Source organism: Guyanagaster necrorhizus, assembly GCF_019112545.1.
Source record: "Guyanagaster necrorhizus MCA 3950 unplaced genomic scaffold BT62scaffold_17, whole genome shotgun sequence".
NCBI classification, from domain to species: domain Eukaryota; kingdom Fungi; phylum Basidiomycota; class Agaricomycetes; order Agaricales; family Physalacriaceae; genus Guyanagaster; species Guyanagaster necrorhizus.
Window position 1 is genome coordinate 218,410 of NW_025064896.1, and position 21,462 is coordinate 239,871.

Here is a 21,462-nt window from a genome sequence, read left to right on the forward strand (position 1 = left end):
AGTTTGAGACGCGTCTGTGGCGTGAGAATCGTAACAATGTCTTTCCATCCAGGGCAAGCTCGATAATATCAATCAGGCGGACAAGTTCCGCGCATCAAGCGATATCATAAACTAAATGCTTTATGCGTGAGAATGCGACACGTACTGGATAAATTGGCGACATGAAACGAGACTTCTTGGTATGTTCTATTTCTCCATCTATCCTTTATTCCCATCTCTGCCGGACGTAGTTTAGGTACAACAGAAGACAGTGAGGCCATGCCCGCATTAAAACCCCACCACTGACATCATTTCCCGCCGGGGGACGACGAATAGTACGACATAAGCATCAACTTTGATTCATCAAAAACTGGGGGACGGTGACCTGCCTTCGAGGCTCGTATGCATCCAGATCCCCCAGTCGTGTTCGATGGCATCCATTACGTTCTTTGGGACCGCGAAGTGGCCTTCCGAGTACCCACGGTCCGTTATTGACCACCTCCAACAAGCGATTGCGTCTTCCCGGCCCGAAGAGTTATACTGCTGATCCGCGCTAATGGGGGAGGCCGATCAAGACTTTTGGTGTAAGCGCTGGTACTGGCCTTGACGACGATGCATGGTATTGTCCCAATGCATTTTTCCTGTCTGGACGCTAGGAGCACGGTAGTAATTTCGCTGTACGTGCTGTGTTTTATCATTTATGGCCCCTTTAGGTTGGCTCGGGATATTTGGAAAGGTGGCATGTCAATATGCAGCTCATCACATCAAAGGCTTACATATATTTATCGATAATGAGTCCGAGGAGTACGCGCGAGGTATGCTTCTTGATTTTTTTTGTCGACACTATTTGCTGATGCGCGCCAGCGCGAGAGGCCTATCCGAAGCGTGAGAAGTGAGCTCTTCGCGCCGAGCTCATTTTCAGTGTGGGCATACCTACCATTCCTTGTACTGTGCGGATATCCGTAAGGTGCGTCGTTCATTTTGGATTCTCGCCGAAATCTGACTGAGACATGTGAAGGCTAATATACTGACCTTGTTGTGGAAACGCAGGTTCCCGGGAGTTCTGTACTGGGTCTATCCGATGACTCGCGCCTGGATATCATAATCAGGCGCAAGCACACCAACGCAAGAAACGTGCATGCCTTTCGGTGTGGGATTAGCCCAGTAACGTTTCGCTTTACCTCTTCCTTTTTGCTCATCTTAGCGTAAGGTATTCATGATACTGGGATTATACGTGAGGTGCTGATGAATGGAAGGCTAAACTTGTGGCAGGGAAGAGTGTTTGGTCATGAGGTATGATAGGTTGGGTGCGAGGGAAGTGGTGAGGAGTTGGAACAGAGGTAATTTTATTCATTACTAACGCTGAGCTTTTGATCAACTTTTTTGTCATAGAAATCCTGGTAATTCACAAAAATTATCCATCGTGAGCTTGGCACAGAATACGACGCAAGATTCGACCGTTATACAACATATATTTCTTTCGCCATGATATTTCTTCAATCATTGACGGCATTGTTAAAGAACTCAGCCTGAGTCATGTCGGCAGTCGGGTTGATGGACATCGTCATTCCCAAGCGGCAGTGAGCTCCGGCAGCTTGGCTGCAGGAGACGAAGTGAGGTTCGGTGTCGAGGATCGTAGTGGTGAAGGTGCTACCGGGCATGCTGACGGCGTCGATGCTAAGGAGGAAGAGCATTAGCCAACGAACCGTCGTTGGATGAACGACGCGACACCTACAATCCGCTATCAAACGCGTTCGGTCCTATACCCCCCGTGGGAGGAGGGCAAGGGTTCGTGAACGTTGTCGTCGTCGCCGAATCTGGCAGTTTGGTGTGAGCAAGCAAGACAACAGGAGGAGGGATATAGATGTACGATTCCTGGTCAGGAATGTGAAGGTGACGGTGTCCCCGATGACCGGAAAGATCTCGGTTGGGGTGAACGTGAACCCATTATCAAGGCCGACGGAGATGGGGAAGTCCACGCCCATGACGAGGGGCGCGGAGATGAGGATGAGAGCAGTAGAGATGATTGAGAGAAGACCCATTGTTGTGGGGATTTGAGTTTGGGTTGCTGGCTTAAATACTGTAGATTCAGAGGGAGCTCTGTGTACCAGCGCAATGGGTTCGAGCCTGGAAAATTAAGCATGCGCTCATTGTCACCAGACGCCAGGGAGTCAGCGTATTTCGCTTGTCGTCGTGAGTAGGAACCCAACAGGCGGGATGGAGTGGCTTTCCGTCAGTGAAGTCGATGCATCCGAAAGGTAAGCAGGCTCCCACATATTTTAGGGTTCCTGGGCTGAGGTCCCCGGTTGTGGGAGTCAACTTGGAAAAATGCCTCATATACCGAGCTTCGTGTTCACGTGTGTGATTTGATCTCTCTTAGTCAGAAAACTGCGCTTATTGTGCGCTTTTGTTGATGGCTGATCTTGAGGCTTCAGGCTGGCGACAGGGAGCTGCGAGACCTCAGCGTCAAATGGTGGTCCCGAGACTTGATAATGGACATTCTAAGTTGTATGACTGAGTAACTGCCAATTTCCTGACGGGGAAACAGACTTGGAATTGTGGATTCCGAAACACTGATGTCGTATCCGCCACAACTTGGCCCCAGCGTCTCGCGAGGAGCTCAGCAGTCTTGTCTTCTGGTGAGAAATTTCACATCTATATTCGAATTAATATCAAGGCCCTGAGCTACGGGTCCTTCGAGACGATTTCCACCAGCTAGTGAGAAACTCACATAACCTGGCACCTCGGGATGCAAGGAACCGATATACTTACGTAGCAGATACTTGAGGACACGGGAGTATGCATTAGGTGACGTGAATAGAAAGGATCGTGTCCGTTCAGCAAGCATGAATCGCTTCCACCATGCGATAAAAATGTAGGACTCAGTTGGGAGGACTATGAAGGGACTATAAGGAAGGGAGAGAAGAACAGCCTGTAGCATACGACTCACTGAGTTGGTACGAAGCCGGCCAGCAGTAGGTATACAGCAAATATTGGGCCGGTCCTTTGAGAACACGGTACTCAGGGCGCGTCGTCGATTTTGGTGCCGGGACGGTCTTTGAAACAACGGTTGGAGGAGAAAAGGCACTTACGAGGGAAGAAAACGACGAGTCGAAAGCGAGCCATCCGGCCTGAGAATTATAGCCCAATTACTATTGAGAAATTCGAATGAACAGTACTGGTTGCCCACCATGAATGTTCCGGCCTAAACTTAATCAGCTTCAAATTCATCTGCGGCCAGTTCACAAAATTGTACTGGGATTAATATTATGATGACTAGAAAATCAGAAAGTGTGATGTACGCAGTTCAACGAAGACCAACCGAACAGTGACCTGGATCCGCTGCCATCTCTTGCTGCCAATCGGAAAGACTATGCAACTTGAACTGCCTCAGCCCATGTGAGTAGCCACAGTATCCGACCCCATATTCATTGCAGCTTCCGGTTACCGTGAAATGTCGAGGCCTTGGTATCTCTAATGGGACCCGGCTAAAAATCAAAACAATGACAGTCAGCCACCAGTGTCCGAGTCCGTCTGACGGAAACGGCAGTCACACGCACCACGTGATCTAACGCCGGCCGGCCATTGTCATGATGCTCAGTCATCCGATTCTCTCTGGCTTCTCGCCATCAGGCCATCCCTGAAGCTCGTTGGTTCCCATCTTCGTCGAGATCACCTTTACAGACGGATCTTCTCCGGCGCATCCCCCATACCGGTGCGATATCTGCTACTATCCAAAGAGTTATCCTTCATTATCCCTAGTACTAGGATAAGTCATCATTGCCAATTGGCTTCCTATTAGCTTACTATGGGTATACATGTCATAGTCTTAGTTCACTCCTCAGAACCTCTGGTAGACGCGTGTGCCGAACATTTATAGCGATGGCAACCTGCTCTGGCTACTGGGTCCATCAAATGAAAATTTCAGCGGGGAACGGTTTCTTTTTATCTTCTGGCTTCTCTTCTCTCTTCACTCTCCACTTACCATTTGCAGCGCCTCTCTTGACTTGATCGTCCCTATTTGCTGTGGTATGCCATTATAATCTCTGTTGTCCGTCAAGGCCGAGTCGCAGTGTCATCTTTGAGGGACATCAAACCATTCAAAAGCCAATTTAGATACCATGATATGGAAAATTCGTGGCGCATGATGCATATCAGAATGTCACGTAAGAAACGTCCACAGAAATGGTGACTGGCTGAAACTGGGAATGTCATAGCTCTGACTTTTTTTTTTTTGAAAAGTTCACGGTAAAATTGGATCATATATAGGTATGAGGGAATACGCCTAAGGCACGTAAGACTGTCATTAAACATTAAGCTAGGTTACTAACGAAAACAATGCGGTATCCAAACAAGAAAGTACAATAGCATAGATCGAGAGAATTAGAATCAGCGTCATCGCAAGAACGGTGTAATTTCGGCACAGTTCACCATTCCAAAACCGGAGGAAAGAACTTTTCAATCAAGCCTTTATAGTACGGCTTGAGCTTTTCGACGTCAATGACTTCGTTGCTTTTGCTGTACAGATCATACGGATTGAATGCTCGGACGGCGACGAGCAGGTTTTCGTCTTCTTCATTGGTGAGGTGCGTGTAGGCATTTTCGCGATGCCATCTGCACATACGAGGTTAGAATGATTGCTAGCGTCGAGACAAATGCCAGACTCACGGGTAGAAGCTGTGATACCGGATCATGGCAAGACCTTCCTTCGGGAGGGATGACTGGTTTTTGAGAACGTTGTATAGGTACTGAACAAGTGGCCAATCAATCAATCAATTCCTGGTCTAACCAAGAAGAAAAAACGAACCTCATCATGTCCCCATGATAGCATGACATTTTCCAATCCGCAGTGAGGCTCGTAGACGCCGTATTCTGTTGAATAAACGGGGTCCGTCGAGTCCGGGTTGTTGGCAAAAGTATCCGGATAAATGATCTTATCAGAGAACCGGCACCCCACGACAAACGTATCCTATGAACGAAGACATGATGTCAGTCCCCAAGGTACCACTAGTCCAAATTAAACCTTACGTACCCCGACAACATCCCACTGTCCCCTAAAACAGCATTCCGGTATGTTAATTAACACGGATCATGACAAAAGACGGCACTGACTCGGAACCAAAAAGAAAAAGCAGTTTCCCGAGATCGTGCACCAGCCCAGTCACTTGCATCCACTCGGGCTTTCCGTCCCGCCGAATGGACTCGGCTGTTTGAAGGAGGTGTGTTATTTGCGAAAGTTCGGTCTAGTGGGCTATGAGCTGGAAGGGTTGAATGGAATACGGAAAGGGCCTACATCAGGGTCCGATTCATCGACGAGCGTGTCAAGCATCTCGATAGCCTCCCAGACGCCTGCATGGGCGCGCATCAGTATCATGAACGAAAAGGGACTCCACCAAGCATACCCATTCTCGCCCGGACGTTCTTGCGGAAGGTAGCGCGCACCTGGATGTTAAATTCCATAGTCTGTTTTTCTGCAAGGGCGTGAGATCTGAGGGGAGGACGAGAAGGAGAGGGAAGACCGACCGTGTTGCTCCTTGTAGAACGTCTTGACTCGATCACACGCGTCCTCGTATTGGCGGAATCGCGTCTTGTCCATGTTTTCGTCAAACTCGGACTTGTTGTCCCAGACAGCAGGAGCCTTGCCCTTAAGGATGTTAACTACAAGGGGCAACGGTCGTCAGCGCGGCACTCTAGACGACGAGTTTTAAGTTACCTGCATCGACAGCGTCGGAGACCTCTTCAAATTCGCTAGAGATGGTGCGCATTGTTGTCTAGGTGAGAGTGAGGAAGAGGACTGGGGGGGATGGAGTTTAGGGCGTAGCATTGGAGGTGCTTAAATACCGATGTCCTCAGGCTGAGTCAAGGTCCGTATTCGAGCAGAGATCGGAAGCAAACACACGTGGAGAGATGTGTTGTCCGGACATGCCCGCAGTCAATCTTTTCATGACTCGAAAAGTATACAGTCCATGTCCACCTTGCTTCTCGAAGTCGACCCTAACCCACATTTCGGAAGAACTTCTGCCAATGAGATAACGAGTTTCTTTGCAATCAATCAACAACCAGCGCGTGCCTTCAATGTCATATGGAGAGGCAACTTCTTTTCGGCGGCCACGATGTGATAGACTCATCCCTGGGAGCCTAATTCGGATATCTGTTGGGAACGACAAGTTATATTAGGTAGTTGCGCGTGAAGCTGGAGCCCCGGCGGCGGCGTGAGCTGGACATTTGCTAAGAGGGTCAAACTTCTGTCGATCTAGACTTGGTTCTGTGTCTTAGGAAGTTGATTTAAGCCGTACAGATTCTTCAGGCTTGTATCGCCGGATGTTTGAGCGGCGATGCGTGGCGTCACCGACTTATCGCAACAAACTTTCGATGTGGCGTGCTTGAGGAAGTTCGTGGATATTGTTAACGCTTTCTGAGCGGAGAAGATGGCTTCAGCGTGAATACATTTAGTGGCGAGTACTGTGTAAAAGTGGGCCTGCGTTCGAAACCGATTCTGGAAATTGCAATGAACAAAACAATAAATCTTGGCGAATAGATGTCGGTCAAGTCAGCGATAAGGACCTTGCGACTATTGTTCGTCTCGTGGGGATTGCACGGCGGCTTCATCTTAGCCTATAATGACAATCAATTAGCAAAATCCACAGAAGGAGTTCCGAAATGACATACATAGTCCCGCAATTTTTAGGCCCTTCATTTATCATTGATGTCGAAGCTAGTAAGTTGCGGAAGATGAAAAACATACATCTTTTCGATGGATTATTAAGATGGAAATGTCTAAAGTCTGACTAGACAGATTCACGGTGCCATGACGATTAGTATTCCCTGACTACGCAGTTCGTGCGTCGTGACGCAGTTATCGATGAACATTCGAAGCATATATTTCCAAACTGAAGTTCTTACCTCGGACAGAGACCAAGATTCATGTTCTTGAGCTAATAGCACGGCCGACGAGACACGGTATCCCACACTAGAGAAATAGCACCCGGTTCTATATACCTAGGTCAAATGGAGAATGAAAGCCTGCACATTTTTGCAGTCTGAATTGATAATTCACCATTGTACGGCCTAGTTGGGGAAATTTGCAAAAGCTGTCATGCGATAGGATTCAGTGTGAACTTTTTGTGAACCTGGGACAGGGTTGGTGTCGCCGCAAACTATAACTCAATGATGGTCCCATGTCAACTTGAATAGATGCCAAGATGTCCCACAGGCACCATTGAGTCGTTCAACGAGGCGGGTACCTAGAAACACATGGAGAGATAAGAATCATACAGAAAGAGCGCAGCGGCACCCAAAATTCAGATATAGCTGGGCCAGAATTTCACGAACTGCACTGGACGAGACGGTGTGAGTCGAAGGAAAACCGAAGTTGGGCCGAATGCATCAAAGTTGCCGGCGCTGTTTATCGGCAATCTCCGGCTTGACCTCGAACTTCACCATCATCGCAAGAAAAATGTTTCTCACCGTTAGGCAAGATATCACTCTAATTAGGCCATTCTCGACCAAGAAAAAGCGATGATTGGAAATTATTGTGTATAGATAGCCCTACGGTACTTGAATTTTTTTTTTTTTTTTGCCTGTGTCTACTTTTCCCTAATGTGCTGTTCTGCCTCGTTCTAGGACGACCCTATTTTTACTCACTCTAAGCGCACTCAAAGGTCAATCGCACGTTGCGTGTATAACTCAATGCGCTCATTCGCAGGATTGTTCCAGGGTTTGTACGTACAACCAACTTTCAACCCTATTCGTATTATTGATATCTGTGAAGAAACGTTCCCGCCCTCAACTCACTCTGGGGAAGCACGAGACCAACGATTGACTCACTTTTACCCACCTGTGGAACTTCGCACACACAATCCCCTACTCCCGGAACCACGAATTGTGCGTTTGACAGAGTATTCGGCGGAAAGCAGTGGGCTTGCCGTCTTGAGGCTTCTTGCCATTGGTACCAAGGGCCACGAGGACATGTCTCAATATAAGGGTTGTATGCCGGGAACTTTCAAAGGAAGAAATCGACACGGCGGTGGAAGGTTTGTTGCTTGCGGTCCGTACCCCAGGATTTGGCTCTAATGAATTCTTTCCGTATTTTGTAGTTCCATGACTTGAAGTTGGCGATCTACTACGAACTACGATGAGGGCGATTATGGCATCATATTGTACGCACGGCGCTGCCTTTTTGTCTTAGTCTGTCTAAAATATTTAGCGAAGAACCTCTGCGTTGGCCCGTGTACCTTCTGCGCAAACCGGTGAAGACTGGATATTGAAAAAGCTTCGGAAGGCATGGCAACATCGTTCCTCAGCAGCCACTCTTTCATCGCGAAGATTTAGCCTGCAGAACAGAAACAGCGTAGTGGAGTTGTCACTAGTAACAAGAGATTTCACAGGCATTGATAAAAACGACACATGCTCGAGCGTCCGAATACAAAAATCCTGGCCGTTACTGCACAAGAGTCCGAAATGACCGGTATCTGCACATCTGGCCAGGGCAAGGCTCGGATTCGCGCAACGAGGCGGCCACTCGGTAACTCTGGGAACGCTTCCGGAAGCAGTGGTGCGGTCTTCGCACCAGGGTCTTACTTAACGGCGCGCGATGGTTAATTGCGGACCGGTTGCGCAGGCCCCTATCCCTGGATTCACTGCCACCACCATCCATTATATCGACTCCTACAGCCGTGGAAAGCGGATCTTCTCGTGAAATATTACCAGAAGATGGCCGGGTATCGGTCAGTTCGCGCTTAACTTTCGATATTTTCCTCCTGATCTTATTGGCAGGCCATATAACTTTGATTCTAAGGCAAACTTTCTATCCCATTTCGGAAATGTTTCTCCAGGAGGCAGACGAACCGCAAGTGCGGTTTGGCCGTCGGCCTATGACTATTCTTTGGCCGATGGCGAATCCTTCCTTGTCATCTTCTCGAGAGAATGGAACGAAGCTTATCGCGCCACCTGCACAGATGTCCTGTTCGCTCAGAGTGTAACGCGCAGGCGAATGTAGTGGTGTGGGCGACATCATTGTGAAGATCGTAGCGACATCTACAGCTCCACGAAGAACGGGTATTGACCTTTGTCCCTGTGAAGACGGGGACGCAGAATAAGATTCGACATGTATTATGTCGATAGAGGAGCCACGTTGTCCATGGCATATTGGTACGTTTCCAGGCCGCTATATATTCCCTATCTTTCTCATCCTTGATGATAACCACATCCTGAAGAAGCGCTATCGGTTTCAAACGGTGATCTATCGAACTGCGACATTAGGGTACGCCGGTTGAGCCTCATGGTGACCTGGTGGACTCTTTAAGATAAGAGCCGCCCTTATCTCGAGGCGCATGTAGCACTTTTGTACGATGTGAGGCGACCCTACTATGTTTTGTTCTCCCAGACTTACGCTGCTCGCAGTCATCAAAGTCGCTCGAACACGCTTGCATGTGCTCATTCGCCCTGTTTAGGCAGCAATCTTTACGCGTGGTGTTATCAAGTATCTGGCACGTCACTTGGACGTCTTCGTCATAACCTCGAAGCGCTTCTCTGTCTTTTCAAGCTCGAGAATGTGTCTCTCTTACGGGACGAGCGAGGTCTCGCTTTCTGAGTCTTCCCACTTATCGATGTCCCGGAGTCCGTGGAATTTGGTAGCCGACAATAACAAGCTGAGGAGAGGTAACTTCCTGGATACCAAGATGCTTTTTTTTTTTTACCCTAGCAACGTTTGCTAATACAAAATAGACAACGATTAATTATGTTCCGCGGTAGCTTAATGGTTACCTCGTGAGTTTAGACGTTGTATCGACAGATTGTTTTTGTCGCATGAGATTCTCCGCCCATGTATCGCAAAATCGAACAATCTATCATTGGGAGGAAATGTGATAGGGCGTCATTCCAGTGAGCTGGGTCTATTCATGGTAAGTTGGTAACTCTTGCCTACCTTGGTAGTGTCATGGTATTCACCTGTTGCAAGATTTGGGTTCGAGTCCCGATCAGAAGTTTCTATATCGTCGGAGACCTATCCTATTTTTCTCGGTCATTCCCAACCATATGGGCTAGAAAACTTGTGGACCCTGGATATTACTTCAGCCTTTCCAACTTTGGCGGAGAACGGAAGTCCTGAATCATCGTCACCCTGGATGATGGTCACGTTCCAACCAGCGACGACGATTCTGACGTACACGGTTTGCTTATGCTTGTCTGCCTGGTCTTTAAGTGCAGCGCTTATCACTGTTCCATCACTCTACCTTCGAGCTCGAGGAGGTGACAATCGGATCTTGTCATGCTCGAAGATGTACGGAGAGCAAAGTCAACTTTGTCTAGACATCAGAGCAATAGTAGGCTCACTTTTTGCGAGTCAAAGTCAAACTCTGATGTCCGATACGTTTTGTGCATGTCCCGTCAGGATCATGACCCTTGGCTGACCCGCAATCACCCAAAGGATGCCTCTCCCATCTAGTGTTACCTTGGGATTGATCATCATTTTAGCGGCAGTGTCCTGCTTGTTCTACTCGACGCTGATGGACAAACGGCGAGCGAGATTTCTGAGAGCACTGTGACATGACGCTGCTGACATACCGCGGGAAGGAAGTCGGGCGTACCAAACACTGTTTGGGACGAATTTAATGTGGTATGGCGCTATGGATGAGCTTTACAATCAACTTGCCATCGAGGTACACCCAAGATATGAAGAGTGGATTTTCGGCTCTAAGAAATGCTCGAGGTGTGCCTGTCTGTCCTTCCTTGACACGCAGCGTTTATTCATTTACCAAGTCTTTGCTTTACATCTCCTTGTCATCATCTCGGGCGTGGCGAGGCTTTTTCGGCTTCGAGGGTGTGCGGGACTTCGCCTCCGTTAGACAGGAGGGAAGCTGTCGCTTTCTACGAGTCTTTTTCACTTAACACTATACCCCGAACTTCGTTACCTTCGTGGCGAGAGGCTGATTACCAGAAAAACCGACACGCCTTTACGCTGTCGGTAGTACAGAACAGATGGGTGTTATGATATTTCATAGTAGCTTCTCTTCGTTCTCTGGTCATTTCAAAGATGTGTGACATTGACCGAAGAATTGTCTTACTTTCGTCTACTGTTGTGGTCTTATGGCATTAACCTCGCCAGGATCTAGGTTCGATTCCGATCAGAAAATATGTCCACTGGAGTGTTGTCGCTCATTTTTTTAATTAAGATTGTTTCTCGCGGCTCCCAACGACTGTCATTTCTGGGAGGATTTCGCCATTCAAATTGGAAATAGGGTTGACTTTGCCAAGTTGCTGGGACTATAAAATGCTTGGGTCGCGACCTCGTCTAACTTTAGACATTGGAGCGCTCACTTGCTGGAAATAAGACATGATTCAACTATCGATCTACCTCCGTCGGGAAATTATAAGCTGTCATCTCATTACGCGGTAACTTTGCAGTTATCCGAATCGATCAGAACTCTTTTTGGTTCCATCTTTCATGTCGGTTTTTGAAGTTCGATTCTCTGACGGCGCACCGCCATATCGAGGAAGAGATATGGTGGGCTCTTCTTTCCGTCATTCCAACGATGCGTGATCTTGGTTACAAGTTGGAAATTCTTGTGCCTCCTGGTAGTCTCATGGCATTTACCCGCTGCATGACTGGGTTCGAGTCCCCACCGGGAAATATTTGAATAGGAATTTATGCATTGCCATTGGTTGCATGCTATCGCAAGTAGGACGCTCTCTGTTCCTTGTTAGTACGGTGTGCTTCTCCGTGTTTTTCTCTTTGACCACTAGACTCTAGGATCCCTGATTACTGGTATGCTTTGCTCTATCGAGGCTGTGATACAGAACACATGGCTGTTATTATATTGCGTGGCAGCTTAGCGGCTATCTCGTGAGATTCCGTCGCAAATATGAGCGTGAGGCTCTTTTTGGCTCCCTGCCCTAGTTTGTTTGGTTTGAACACTTGTCTGCGTAAAGGGGGGGGGAGTATGTTCGTTGCTGGATCATCTCGAAGATGTGGGACGTTGACTTGCTTCGCTTTCGTGTCCTCTGGTAGTCTCATGACATGAACCTGGCCGCAGGATTTGGGTTCGAGTCCCTATCGGAAAATTAGTGGCCGGTAAACTTGAAGTAGATCTTGTTTTTGATTGCGATTATTTCTCGCCCCCCACTTGCACCACTTGTCATCCACGGAAAGATACCGCCGTTGTAAATAGAATTGACTTTACCAGGTCGTGAAATGCTTACTCAGGGTGTGCCGCCGGGTCATTTCAAAGATGTGTGACATTAACCCTGGCTTCGTTTTCGTATCCTTTCACACCGGGAATGCAGAAATTTGAGAGCGTCTGATTTACCTGTCTATATGTAAGATTTGGGGTGAAAAATGAGACTTATTGATACTGGTAGCGAAAGTAAAGGTCCAAGAAGGCCCTGAATTGTCCCCGGAAGGTAAGATATCGGATGTGAATCTAGTCTGCCGTAAACAAGTCCTGAAAACAAAGATTCAGGAATACTCTGAACTCGTGATGAAAGCCTCCGATTGGGGTAGAGTTTCAGCAGATGGTAAACCTAAAGTTCTCAGGCATCTGAAACGCATTCCTAGACTTTTAGTTCGCCTGCCGAGCTTCAGGCATGCTGAAACTAGGATTCTGGGCCGACCTATTTCTTCGGGACACCTCAAACCTTTAGTTTCGGCATTCCCTATCGCAGGTGCGGAAATAAGCATTCCGGACCAGATTTCAGTCGCATCTACTTTTATGGTACCCATCACACCGAGATAGGTACCCATATGGATGTTTTCGGCGTCGAATCAGTTCAGCAGGGAATGTTCAGTTTCGACTTGAGTAAAGCGGCCCTGTGATCCATTCTTTGTTTCTTCGATTTGCGACCCATTTCACAGCTTGCCAGAAGTTTTGGTGTTGGACGGGAATTTCTATTCACCTTCCGAAAACTTAGATTATGGGTATTGTAGTCAGGATGCCCTAAATTTCTAAATTCCCCGTGTCTTTGGTAGTCTCGTTGCATTGACCTCACCATGGATCTGGTTCGAGTCCCGATCAGAAACTTATGTCGACAAGGTTCATTTTTATATTACGATTATTTCTCCGTCCCATTCCCAAGTCATGCTATCATCCCTTTACCGATGATGATACTCAACCAACTCACGATGTCGGTAAAGTTGTTGTTTAGGCATGGTGGTGCGAAACGATACTTATATAGAGTGCAGGATAAATTGATCAATATTGTTCTCTGGTAGCTTAGCGGTATCACTGTCTAGTGGGAGTCGGGTTTGAGTCCCGACCAGAGATTTAGCCTGGTTGTGTATTCTTTTTTGAGTGAGACCGACGTTTTTGTGGGTCCTATCCTCTCTACCGCTGTCAGGAGGTTGTGCCATAAATTTAGCTTTGGACTTCAAAGAAGACCGCTGTGCACACATCCTGTCTCATGGGATCATTTACCTTTCCGATCACCGTTTTCTAGCCTCGACCACAACGCGAGGCTGGACAGTGACTTCACGCTCAGGATTTTCCTGATTTTTTACACAAATTTCTGGACGCAACTTATTATCTTCTGCGACCTAGTGAAAGGCCCTACGTCACGTTGGTTGTAGCAAGGTGCGTGCGTTCATTTGCTCTCGTCGACTATCATACAAAGCTTCTGCAGTACCTTCTTGCCAGTGTCGTGGGCGAAGCCCGCTCCAACCTACAATATTCAATCCTGGCGCAGGTCGTAGACCAGCATGGTGAGCCTCCCCGGTGCCTGTATCCTTGTGAGTCCCGAAGATGCAATAGATGGATTATCATCTCTATCACCGTAACATCGTCACTACCCTTTCTTGGGAAACTATATACGCACCGCTTGACCAAACATGATGGTAACGGTGCCTGGTCCATCGCGCAGTATCATGCCACCAGTCATGATCATCCTGTTGAGACTCGGTTTTCACGGCTTTAATGTCACATTCTATTTATATATATATTTACTGCTTACCTTATACTTTGACATTTTCGTACCTATCGACTTGACTCGGATACGCCTCCTTCTGAATCATCAGCACCTAAATTCCAACACATCTTCAATGCCCTCCCCAGGGATAATGACGCACCAGTCTTCATTAACGGTTCCGCGGCATTGGTGCTATACTGCGCTGAGGTCCGTTAGCTCTTGGTCGATCAGATCATCCCAACTTCGTCAGTAACAGTTACCTCGAAGACGACAAGCAAAGAGTAAAGGACACCTGCTACACCTGATACGCTGCCTATCATGCGTCAGATTTTCTTGATACCATCAGATAGCAACGACATCAGGAGTGATCCCTTCGGTAAATGCTGTTCGGGGCTACAGAAGTACTATTTTCTTTCCCGGTCTTCGCTTTTGAGATTTAATAACAGCTTTTTAGACACTTCTTGAGGATATCAAACAGGCATGGTATCAAACGATACTTCAAGCGGAAGGCTATGCGCAAAAAAAAAAAACGAATGAGAGAGTCGCGGGATTCTATTGGTGCTATGAAGCGAGAATTCTTGTACGTTCTGTTCCTCTCACCCCCTTCTAAATTACTTTCACTTTCGGACGTACTGTAGGCACGGGTAACTGCCGAAAGATCGCGAATCCATGTCCACAATCCCATCATAGTTACCACTGGCTTTCCGTCGGGACAATGACCGAGCGCCCCCCGCCCCCCGCCCCCCCATTCGAGGAGATGAGCTCGTGGGGAGACGGTCAGGACTACTGGCGCAAGTGCTGCACAAAGTAGATGCCCGCCTTAGTGAAGGCGCATGGTACCCTCCCAACGTCATTTTCCCTGCCCGGACGAAGGCAGTACAGCTGTTTGGGGGCGAGTGGTTTCGTGGTATGTGCTGTATCATATTATCTGATTCTCTAAATTCAGAGTGACGTTGCTTCAGGATATTTGGAAAGGCCAGATGGGCGAGATGCTCATTTGCACATGAAAGTGTTATGTATATTCGTTCCCGTTCCTTTATCCCCATTGTCAATGAGTTATCAAGGTATCCATCCTTCTTTGATTTTTCTTCATCATGATCGATATCAATATTATTTGCTGATGCGCGGGACCAGCCTGAGAATTTCTGCCCCGAAGCCTTGGTATGGAGGAACGTGAAGCATCCTGATGTCCTACCATTATTCCTCGGCGTGAGTGCCTTCTGCCTCATCTCGCCCTGGATGCAAAATGGGAATTATCACGAGCTTTCTAGCTGCGAATCCGGTTTGGTGAGGCGATTCCTCTTTTTCTCTGAGCCGTACGTTCGTCTCTGACCCTTCTTGGTGTGTAGATCGATCAAGGAAGTGGCGAGTGGGATGGCATACCTTCACTCATTGGACCCTGCCGATATCCCATGGCGTACGTTCTCCACTTTAGGCACTCGGCCGAGTTTCTGAGAGATATCTCTGTAGGCCAATATGCTGGTGACCGATGACTACAACAGGTGCTGCCACCTAGCCGACTTTGGGGTTAGGACTCGTTGTGGGAAACGCCGGCTCCCGGGAGCTCGGAGCTCTGCACTAGCGCTGAGCGGGATCCGTTCGGCGGCTCGCTCCCGCTCCCGCTCTCGAAGCACTCGACATCCGACTATTCGACCCCCAACCCAAGTACACTACCGCGAGAGACATCTATGCGTTTGGGTGTGCGGTTATCGAGGTGAATCCTACCTGTACCCTCCTCCCCCCCCAATTAACCCACCCAACGTGAAATAAAAAACCAGATATATTCGGGGAAACCCCGCCTTTTTTCGCATATTCGGATGGATGTGGCGATTATACATGAGGTTCTGACGGGTGTGTGTGTACGGGGAAGACGAAGCCTGGGGATCGGATAGGGGAAGGTTATGGATAGGTGTTTGGTTCTGAGAGCATGAGATAGGTTGGGTGCTTGAGGATGCTTGAGTAGATGTGATGATCTTGTTTCTTACCATTGCTAACATAAGTTCATCATTCAGATTCTGGTTTCTGGTTAACAACCCTACGATTCATACAAGTTCCTTTCGGCAGATCTCCCCCCCCCCCCTTCCTTCCTTCCTTACGAGTTGATAGCGTTGGTCATGAACTCGGCCTCGGTCTGGTTGGTGGTGGGGTTAATGGAGAGCGTCATGCCCAGGCGGCAATGAGCCCCGCCGGCTTGCATGCATGAGACCCAGTGAGGTTCGGTGTCGAGGATCGTGGTGGTGAAGGTGGTTCCGGGGCTGGTGACAGAGTCGACGCTGAGGTGGGCATTGAGCCGACAGCCGGCATTGCATAAAAAGAAAGAAAGAAAGGCGACGTACAATCCGCTGTCGAACGCGTTGGGTCCTACTCCGCCGGGAGGAGGAGGGCAGGGAGACGTGAAGGTCGTCGTCGTCGCCGAATCTGCCTCCCATACTGGCGTAAACACGAGGCAGGTAAGGGGGGGGGGAGGGATACGTACGGTTCCTGGTGAGGTAGGTGAACGTGACAGTGTCCCCGATGGCGGGGAAGATCTCGTTCGGAGTGAACGTGAACGTGTTCGCAAGGCCGACTTGGACGACCCAGTCCTCGCCTATGACGAAGGGCGACGCGGAGATGAAGATGAGAGCGGGAGAGACGATTGAGAGAAGACGCATTGTTGTTTGTTTGAGCCTGGGGTTGTTCGTTGCGTTCTGCGTGCTGCTTAAATACCCTGGAGAGAGTCGCCGTTACCAGTACAATGGGTCGCTATCCTGGAAAAATTAGACACGATAGACGCGTCACTCTCAATTAACAGTGAGCGTGTTTCGATGGGCTTCGTGAGTAGCGACCCCACCCACGTGCTCAACGGAATATTTCTCTGTGAAGAAATTCAAGGGAATGGGCCTGTCGGGTTCCTGGTTACAGGTCCCCCCGGTGGTGGGAGTCACCCGCGAAAAAATGCCTCGTGTACCGGGGGGGGGGGGGGTTCATAGGTATGACAAAGATGTGCACTTTGTGCGCTTTTGTGATGCTGATCCTCTGTCCATAGCTGGTGAAAGCCAACCCTAATGGTTAAACGTCGGTTCCGAGAGTTGATAATGCGCATTCTTGATTGTAAAAAAAAACAACAACAACAAAAATTTCGACGGGGAAGGGGGAAGGGGATTTGTGTGCTTTGCGCTGTTTATCTCGAAGTGGGTGGGTGAGAAACTTCACAGCGATATTGGAATTAAGGTCTCCTGAGGTGCGGATCCTTGGAGGCCATGAGCGTATTTTCCACAGGACAGTGAGAAATTGGCGTGACCTAAACGACATGTGAAAGACCTCGGGATGGGAGAGACACATATAATCGTGTCGGAGATACTTGAGGACGCGGGAGAAAGCATTAGGCAGCGTGTGCGTTCCAGATATCATAAATCACCCGAGAGGGAGGCACACATTAAAATGCAGGGGTCCATTAGAAAACACTATCAATGAGGAGTTGTAAGAAAGGGAAAGGGAAAGGGAGAGAAGAGGAACGTGTAACAAATAGCTCACCGCAACTGCGTGCGTGGCCAGTCACCACCGTAAAAAAGCTCCGGTCTATGGCCTAGGATTCGTCCTCTCGATTTCGGCCGCCCGAGAAGGAGTGGGAACGACAGGATGCTCGCTCCTACAGCCGAACGAACGCTTTCGCCCAGTTGTGCCCCCATGATCAATTGCGAACCTTCGGCCTTGGGAGGGATGAGAGCTTGGCGTCCGTCCACCCACCCACCAATGTATTAGTAGTAGTTGGGGTCATTCATACTTTCCCGCCAGTTATCGATTTTCGTGGAGGAAGCGAGACAAATGATGGATTTGTGGTATAACACTGGTTGAGGAGTGGGTTCAACTAACCATGGACGTTGTTAATCAGAGCTAGCGAAAGTAAGAGCAAAGCGACGACGACGTACCATGAAGATATCCCGACTTGCAAACATTTTTCCATAACTGGGTGTGTATTTCCATTTAGTAGTGCGCTTGGAAAGAATGAGTATATTTCAGTGCGAAAGTGGCCAAGCGGTTGGTTCTTCGTATCCAGAGAGAAGTGGCATGGACTCGGTATGAACCCAGAGATGATCCGATCCATGCATCGACGAAGAATGCGGGGATGTGCGCTGCGAGAGAACAACGCACGATGAGCATAAAACGGAAGTGTGTCAGCAATGCCTGAATCCTCTCCGCTTGTTAGGAGCGTAACTGTAAAAAAAAAAAAAAAGCAGAGACATGCTGCTGAGCTCGATGTTACAATCGTGTGCGCATACACGCAGTGGCTGTACCCCATCCATATGCAGCATGCAGCTCATGTCGACCTGCCTTTTTGCCTCAAGCTTCTTCCCTTCTCAGTGCGGTTGTAGTGACAGGGGGGAATATTTCTTCGGTTCTTGTTCGGCTCTGCGAATTAAGGAGACTGTGTTGCCATCGCCGCTCGATATGTCGTATCGCGGAACCCGGTGATGTTTCGGGCGCTATGAACAGTCAGTTCCGCCTAAACGTGGCCACCGGATTACCCCGACACACTTGCGAAAGCCGAGCTCCTACGCTTTAAGAAACTCGTCTCGCTTTTGCGGCCCATTGGCAGCGATAATTGTAGTAACCGCTACCCCAGATGCGGCCCTTGAATCGGATGACGGATGACGTCGCAGGAAGGAAGGCGTACATCCTTACGATCGATGATTAGGGGTATCGGGTATCTTATTATCATGATCGTGCCTCGACATTATTTAACCTACCTAACTCAATCAATATGTGAGTCTACATTTCCCATCTTTAACTTTCGCATCTTCTTCTTCTTCTTCTTATCAGTTCTCGAAAATAGGTCGGTCGGGAAGGCCGATTTTGCCAATCCCCTAACCAAGACCGCTAGCCGTCCAGAGGGATAGCAAGTAATTCTTTCTTTCTTCCGGGGACCCAAAAAAAAAACAACTCGATGCTTTATCCCATAACTCTCCGGCTGGGTGTCGAACCCAACCCAACCCTCTCGCATATGATGATGACCACTACCCCAGCAGAGAGCACCTACAATAGCGGCATGGAATGACATACTTGAGGCCTGCTGGCCAAAGCACATGAATAAAACTCGACTCTCTCTCTCTCTCTACCAAAGTGTGCTCCTGTGCTGAAATCATGATAATTGGCGATGTTGCTGTTTTGCTTCCGCGGAGCCAAACATTATCTATCTCCGTATTCGCGAGTCCTAGGTTCAGTTAATAATCAAATTCTTACCCCCATTACTATTACATGTAGATCAGGTCCGCAATCCCTGAAAAAAAAAAAAATCATCATTGCTAAAACGCAGGTGTCTCTATAAATACACAATACAGAGGGCCAGGCATACGTCGAGTGGGTAGGTATACAGAGCTCCGGGGGAGGGGGGGAGGGGGGGAAGGGGTACTTAATATGCGTGAGGGGGTTACGAGATAACGAGATAATAAGAACGGAAAAAGGGTAGCACTAAAATCCTGTTTCACCTTCAAACAGCATGTTCGTAAAACTCTCCTCGACAAACGGCTCCCGGTTGATTTTCTCCAAAAACTCATCCCACATCCTCGGGTCCAGCTCTGGCGTCGTCGGAGACAAAGGCCGATGCGTAGGCATCTGCGCCCATGCCGCACGCCGAGCAGGGTCAATGGGGGTTCCTTTTCCGATTCGCGTGCACAGCGAGGGTGTCGGTGGGGGTGTGCTCTCCGCAAAACCGTACTGGGCCACGAGTTCCGGGAGCGTTATGGAGGCTAGGCGGGGCGGCGGGAGGGGGAGGAGCTGCTGGGGAGGGTCGAGAGCCGAGGTCGGCGGGGAAGGCAGCGCAAACGTGATGAGAGGTGGTTCGTCCTCAGAGTCCGACTCCGAGTCGAGTTCCCAGTCAAATATCTCCTCTGTTAGGTAGTCTTCTTCCTCCCGCGGTGTGTGGTGCCGTCGCGCATCTTGGCTGACAAGGTCTCGGATAATGCCCGGCGAGTATTGGTGTGTACTGGTTCCTTGTCAGCGACAGACAGCGAGCATGGGCGGATAAGACACTCACATGTGGTCCACTCTTCGCCGGCACGCAAACCGCCAGATATCCAGCTCTGTCTTTTTGCGTGAGTGAGGGATAAGCCAGTCGTCATCGTCGTCGTCGTCGTCGTCATCGTCGTCCGACTCGGAGTCATATTCAGCGTCAGCTTCGACGTCCATTTCGTCGTCGTCTTTCTTTTCGAATGTGATCGCAGTGTGGTAGCTGCGTGCGAAGGGTTTCTCGATAATGAATTGGATGGGAGGCAGAGTGGAGGTGAGGGTGGAGGTGGTCGTGGTGGTCGTCGGTGCCGAGGCCGGGGCCGTGGGAGTGGGTTCGAGCATCATCTTGGACGTCGACGCCGCTGGCTGCTCTCTGTCAACGTCGACCACAATGGGCTGGGACTTCTCGCTAGCCGACGCCGGCGGTGACGTTGGAGGTGGAGCATCGCTCTCCCGACTCTTTCTCCGCTTCGGTGCCGGCTGCTGAAGGCACTGGTCGTCATCTGCAACATCATCAAGGACCTTCTTCCTTTTCCCCGCTGTCCCTCCCACGTCCACCTGTACCTGTAGCTGCTGCCTCTTGAGGAACCTCAACGCCCTAGGCGACTGCTTCACCGGCCCTTTGTTCACTGGCTGCAAAAGGCGAGCACTCCTCCGTGGCTCGCAGAGCGGCGCGAAAACCGACATCGACATGCCTTCCTATCGAATTCGGTAACCTAGCACGGAGGCAAATAGACGGATTCGGTTTTTTCGCTGGATGAGGAAAAAGACAAACTGGAACGACTGAATCAAAAGAAGGGAAGCGATGGTTGGCTGCCGACACGTGCTGATGACTAAGTCGCGGCGTCATCTTATTCCCGGGTGGCTTGGATCCGGCCGTTGCCTAGATGACGCACGCACGCAATAATTGCGCAGCACCCCACCCTTCACCGACTCGGACTGCTCAGCGGAGGTTAAAGGTTATACAGGGAGGAAACTGTATTCTAATTTCTATCTCATCACAGGAAATCCTTATCATCAATCCAACATCAGCAACAAAAAGAGAAAAGGGGACTAGCGCACATATGAGTCCTGATCGATTGATCCATGATAAATCTGTCCTCTGTATTCGGATGTAACCATCCGTGACGCCAACTCTCTTCCGAGTCAAATCCCGCGGCATCTCGACTATCCGCTGTTTGATCGACGTCGAGGGAAGTCAAAACCGGGTTTAAAGTTGATGTCCCCCTGCAACTCACATATCCCCCATCACTCTCCTGCAAGGTCGCGAGTGAGAGGATGAATTCGTGGGTCTCGCCTTCTACATCATGCATCAGTGCTCCTTACCTTCCACCTATCACAAAGTTGTACTCTCTTCACCCCCTCGGGTACAAGAAGATTGAGCACGAGTCATAAGCGAGGTGGAATGCAACCCAATCCCACAGATCAGCACCGTGTAGCTACTGGATTGTATCCCTTCCTAGTGATCATACACGACACAATCGCATTTGGGCTCTCCAACGTGCAGGGGGGGGGCCTCATTTTGGCTAACCACGGGTGCTCCATACTAAGCTCGAGACGATTAGACCTTCCTAATTCGATTCTTCTTCATGGCGCGGGGGT

At 49.2% G+C, this 21,462-nt stretch overlaps 10 protein-coding genes across 10 annotated transcripts; 3 read left to right on the forward strand and 7 right to left on the reverse strand.

The window, feature by feature from the left end:
* Positions 1 to 618: 618 nt before the first annotated feature.
* Positions 619 to 1,188, forward strand: BT62DRAFT_1077409 (uncharacterized protein; the record flags this gene model as incomplete). Its single annotated transcript, XM_043179299.1, has 5 exons — positions 619 to 642; positions 693 to 794; positions 844 to 864; positions 902 to 946; positions 1,030 to 1,188. The coding sequence occupies exons 2-5, from the start codon at positions 729 to 731 to the stop codon at positions 1,186 to 1,188; spliced, it is 291 nt and encodes a 96-aa protein (XP_043038120.1). The 5' UTR covers positions 619 to 642; positions 693 to 728.
* Positions 1,189 to 1,475: 287 nt separating this feature from the next.
* On the reverse strand, positions 1,476 to 2,021 carry BT62DRAFT_920938 (uncharacterized protein; the record flags this gene model as incomplete). Its single annotated transcript, XM_043184260.1, has 3 exons — positions 1,476 to 1,656; positions 1,715 to 1,796; positions 1,850 to 2,021. 3 exons carry the CDS (start codon positions 2,019 to 2,021, stop codon positions 1,476 to 1,478), a joined length of 435 nt encoding a protein of 144 aa, XP_043038121.1.
* Positions 2,022 to 2,166: 145 nt separating this feature from the next.
* On the reverse strand, positions 2,167 to 3,506 carry BT62DRAFT_216572 (uncharacterized protein). The gene is made up of 6 exons (XM_043180090.1): positions 3,302 to 3,506; positions 3,170 to 3,234; positions 2,930 to 3,110; positions 2,752 to 2,874; positions 2,530 to 2,615; positions 2,167 to 2,480 (listed from the first exon to the last, which is right to left on the reverse strand). Exons 2-6 carry the CDS (start codon positions 3,170 to 3,172, stop codon positions 2,313 to 2,315), a joined length of 561 nt encoding a protein of 186 aa, XP_043038122.1. The 5' UTR covers positions 3,173 to 3,234; positions 3,302 to 3,506; the 3' UTR covers positions 2,167 to 2,312.
* Positions 3,507 to 4,406: 900 nt separating this feature from the next.
* Positions 4,407 to 5,744, reverse strand: BT62DRAFT_1007636 (DUF706-domain-containing protein; the record flags this gene model as incomplete). The annotated part of the gene is made up of 9 exons (XM_043177365.1): positions 4,407 to 4,593; positions 4,648 to 4,727; positions 4,787 to 4,948; positions 5,012 to 5,033; positions 5,092 to 5,222; positions 5,273 to 5,328; positions 5,382 to 5,450; positions 5,503 to 5,637; positions 5,693 to 5,744. 9 exons carry the CDS (start codon positions 5,742 to 5,744, stop codon positions 4,407 to 4,409), a joined length of 894 nt encoding a protein of 297 aa, XP_043038123.1.
* Positions 5,745 to 6,275: 531 nt separating this feature from the next.
* Positions 6,276 to 6,955, reverse strand: BT62DRAFT_933652 (uncharacterized protein). Its single transcript, XM_043186590.1, has 3 exons — positions 6,725 to 6,955; positions 6,649 to 6,670; positions 6,276 to 6,594 (listed from the first exon to the last, which is right to left on the reverse strand). Exon 3 carries the CDS (start codon positions 6,586 to 6,588, stop codon positions 6,385 to 6,387), a length of 204 nt encoding a protein of 67 aa, XP_043038124.1. The 5' UTR covers positions 6,589 to 6,594; positions 6,649 to 6,670; positions 6,725 to 6,955; the 3' UTR covers positions 6,276 to 6,384.
* A 1,484-nt stretch (positions 6,956 to 8,439) lies between these two features.
* BT62DRAFT_920941 (uncharacterized protein) lies at positions 8,440 to 8,977 on the forward strand (the record flags this gene model as incomplete). Its single annotated transcript, XM_043184261.1, has 3 exons — positions 8,440 to 8,575; positions 8,600 to 8,705; positions 8,755 to 8,977. The coding sequence occupies 3 exons, from the start codon at positions 8,440 to 8,442 to the stop codon at positions 8,975 to 8,977; spliced, it is 465 nt and encodes a 154-aa protein (XP_043038125.1).
* Positions 8,978 to 14,008: 5,031 nt separating this feature from the next.
* Positions 14,009 to 15,593, forward strand: BT62DRAFT_920942 (uncharacterized protein; the record flags this gene model as incomplete). The annotated part of the gene is made up of 10 exons (XM_043184262.1): positions 14,009 to 14,082; positions 14,126 to 14,156; positions 14,222 to 14,251; positions 14,330 to 14,455; positions 14,566 to 14,782; positions 14,838 to 14,884; positions 15,010 to 15,084; positions 15,147 to 15,162; positions 15,225 to 15,292; positions 15,408 to 15,593. The coding sequence occupies 10 exons, from the start codon at positions 14,009 to 14,011 to the stop codon at positions 15,591 to 15,593; spliced, it is 870 nt and encodes a 289-aa protein (XP_043038126.1).
* Positions 15,594 to 15,887: 294 nt separating this feature from the next.
* On the reverse strand, positions 15,888 to 16,763 carry BT62DRAFT_933656 (uncharacterized protein). Its single transcript, XM_043186591.1, has 3 exons — positions 16,352 to 16,763; positions 16,212 to 16,293; positions 15,888 to 16,148 (listed from the first exon to the last, which is right to left on the reverse strand). Exons 1-3 carry the CDS (start codon positions 16,524 to 16,526, stop codon positions 15,968 to 15,970), a joined length of 438 nt encoding a protein of 145 aa, XP_043038127.1. The 5' UTR covers positions 16,527 to 16,763; the 3' UTR covers positions 15,888 to 15,967.
* Positions 16,764 to 16,923: 160 nt separating this feature from the next.
* On the reverse strand, positions 16,924 to 18,075 carry BT62DRAFT_1077416 (uncharacterized protein; the record flags this gene model as incomplete). The annotated part of the gene is made up of 4 exons (XM_043179300.1): positions 17,784 to 18,075; positions 17,639 to 17,722; positions 17,389 to 17,581; positions 16,924 to 17,155 (listed from the first exon to the last, which is right to left on the reverse strand). Exons 1-4 carry the CDS (start codon positions 17,836 to 17,838, stop codon positions 16,924 to 16,926), a joined length of 564 nt encoding a protein of 187 aa, XP_043038128.1. The 5' UTR covers positions 17,839 to 18,075.
* Positions 18,076 to 19,251: 1,176 nt separating this feature from the next.
* BT62DRAFT_216907 (uncharacterized protein) lies at positions 19,252 to 20,720 on the reverse strand. The gene is made up of 2 exons (XM_043180091.1): positions 19,889 to 20,720; positions 19,252 to 19,837 (listed from the first exon to the last, which is right to left on the reverse strand). Exons 1-2 carry the CDS (start codon positions 20,551 to 20,553, stop codon positions 19,324 to 19,326), a joined length of 1,179 nt encoding a protein of 392 aa, XP_043038129.1. The 5' UTR covers positions 20,554 to 20,720; the 3' UTR covers positions 19,252 to 19,323.
* Positions 20,721 to 21,462: the final 742 nt, after the last annotated feature.

Coding starts and splice junctions, on each gene's coding strand:
- BT62DRAFT_933656 (XM_043186591.1), bottom strand. CDS start 16,526: ATGCGTCTTCTCTCAATCGTCTCTCCCGCTCTCATCTTCATCTCCGCG. Junction 16,294..16,351: donor CACCTACCTCACCAGGAACC/GTACGTATCCCT, acceptor TATGGGAGGCAG/ATTCGGCGACGACGACGACC. Junction 16,149..16,211: donor AACGCGTTCGACAGCGGATT/GTACGTCGCCTT, acceptor TGCCCACCTCAG/CGTCGACTCTGTCACCAGCC.
- BT62DRAFT_933652 (XM_043186590.1), bottom strand. CDS start 6,588: ATGAAGCCGCCGTGCAATCCCCACGAGACGAACAATAGTCGCAAGGTC.
- BT62DRAFT_216907 (XM_043180091.1), bottom strand. CDS start 20,553: ATGTCGATGTCGGTTTTCGCGCCGCTCTGCGAGCCACGGAGGAGTGCT. Junction 19,838..19,888: donor CGGCGAAGAGTGGACCACAT/GTGAGTGTCTTA, acceptor ACAAGGAACCAG/TACACACCAATACTCGCCGG.
- BT62DRAFT_216572 (XM_043180090.1), bottom strand. Junction 2,616..2,751: donor TGTCCTCAAGTATCTGCTAC/GTAAGTATATCG, acceptor ATTTCTCACCAG/AAGACAAGACTGCTGAGCTC. Junction 2,481..2,529: donor TTCGGAATCCACAATTCCAA/GTCTGTTTCCCC, acceptor CATACAACTTAG/AATGTCCATTATCAAGTCTC.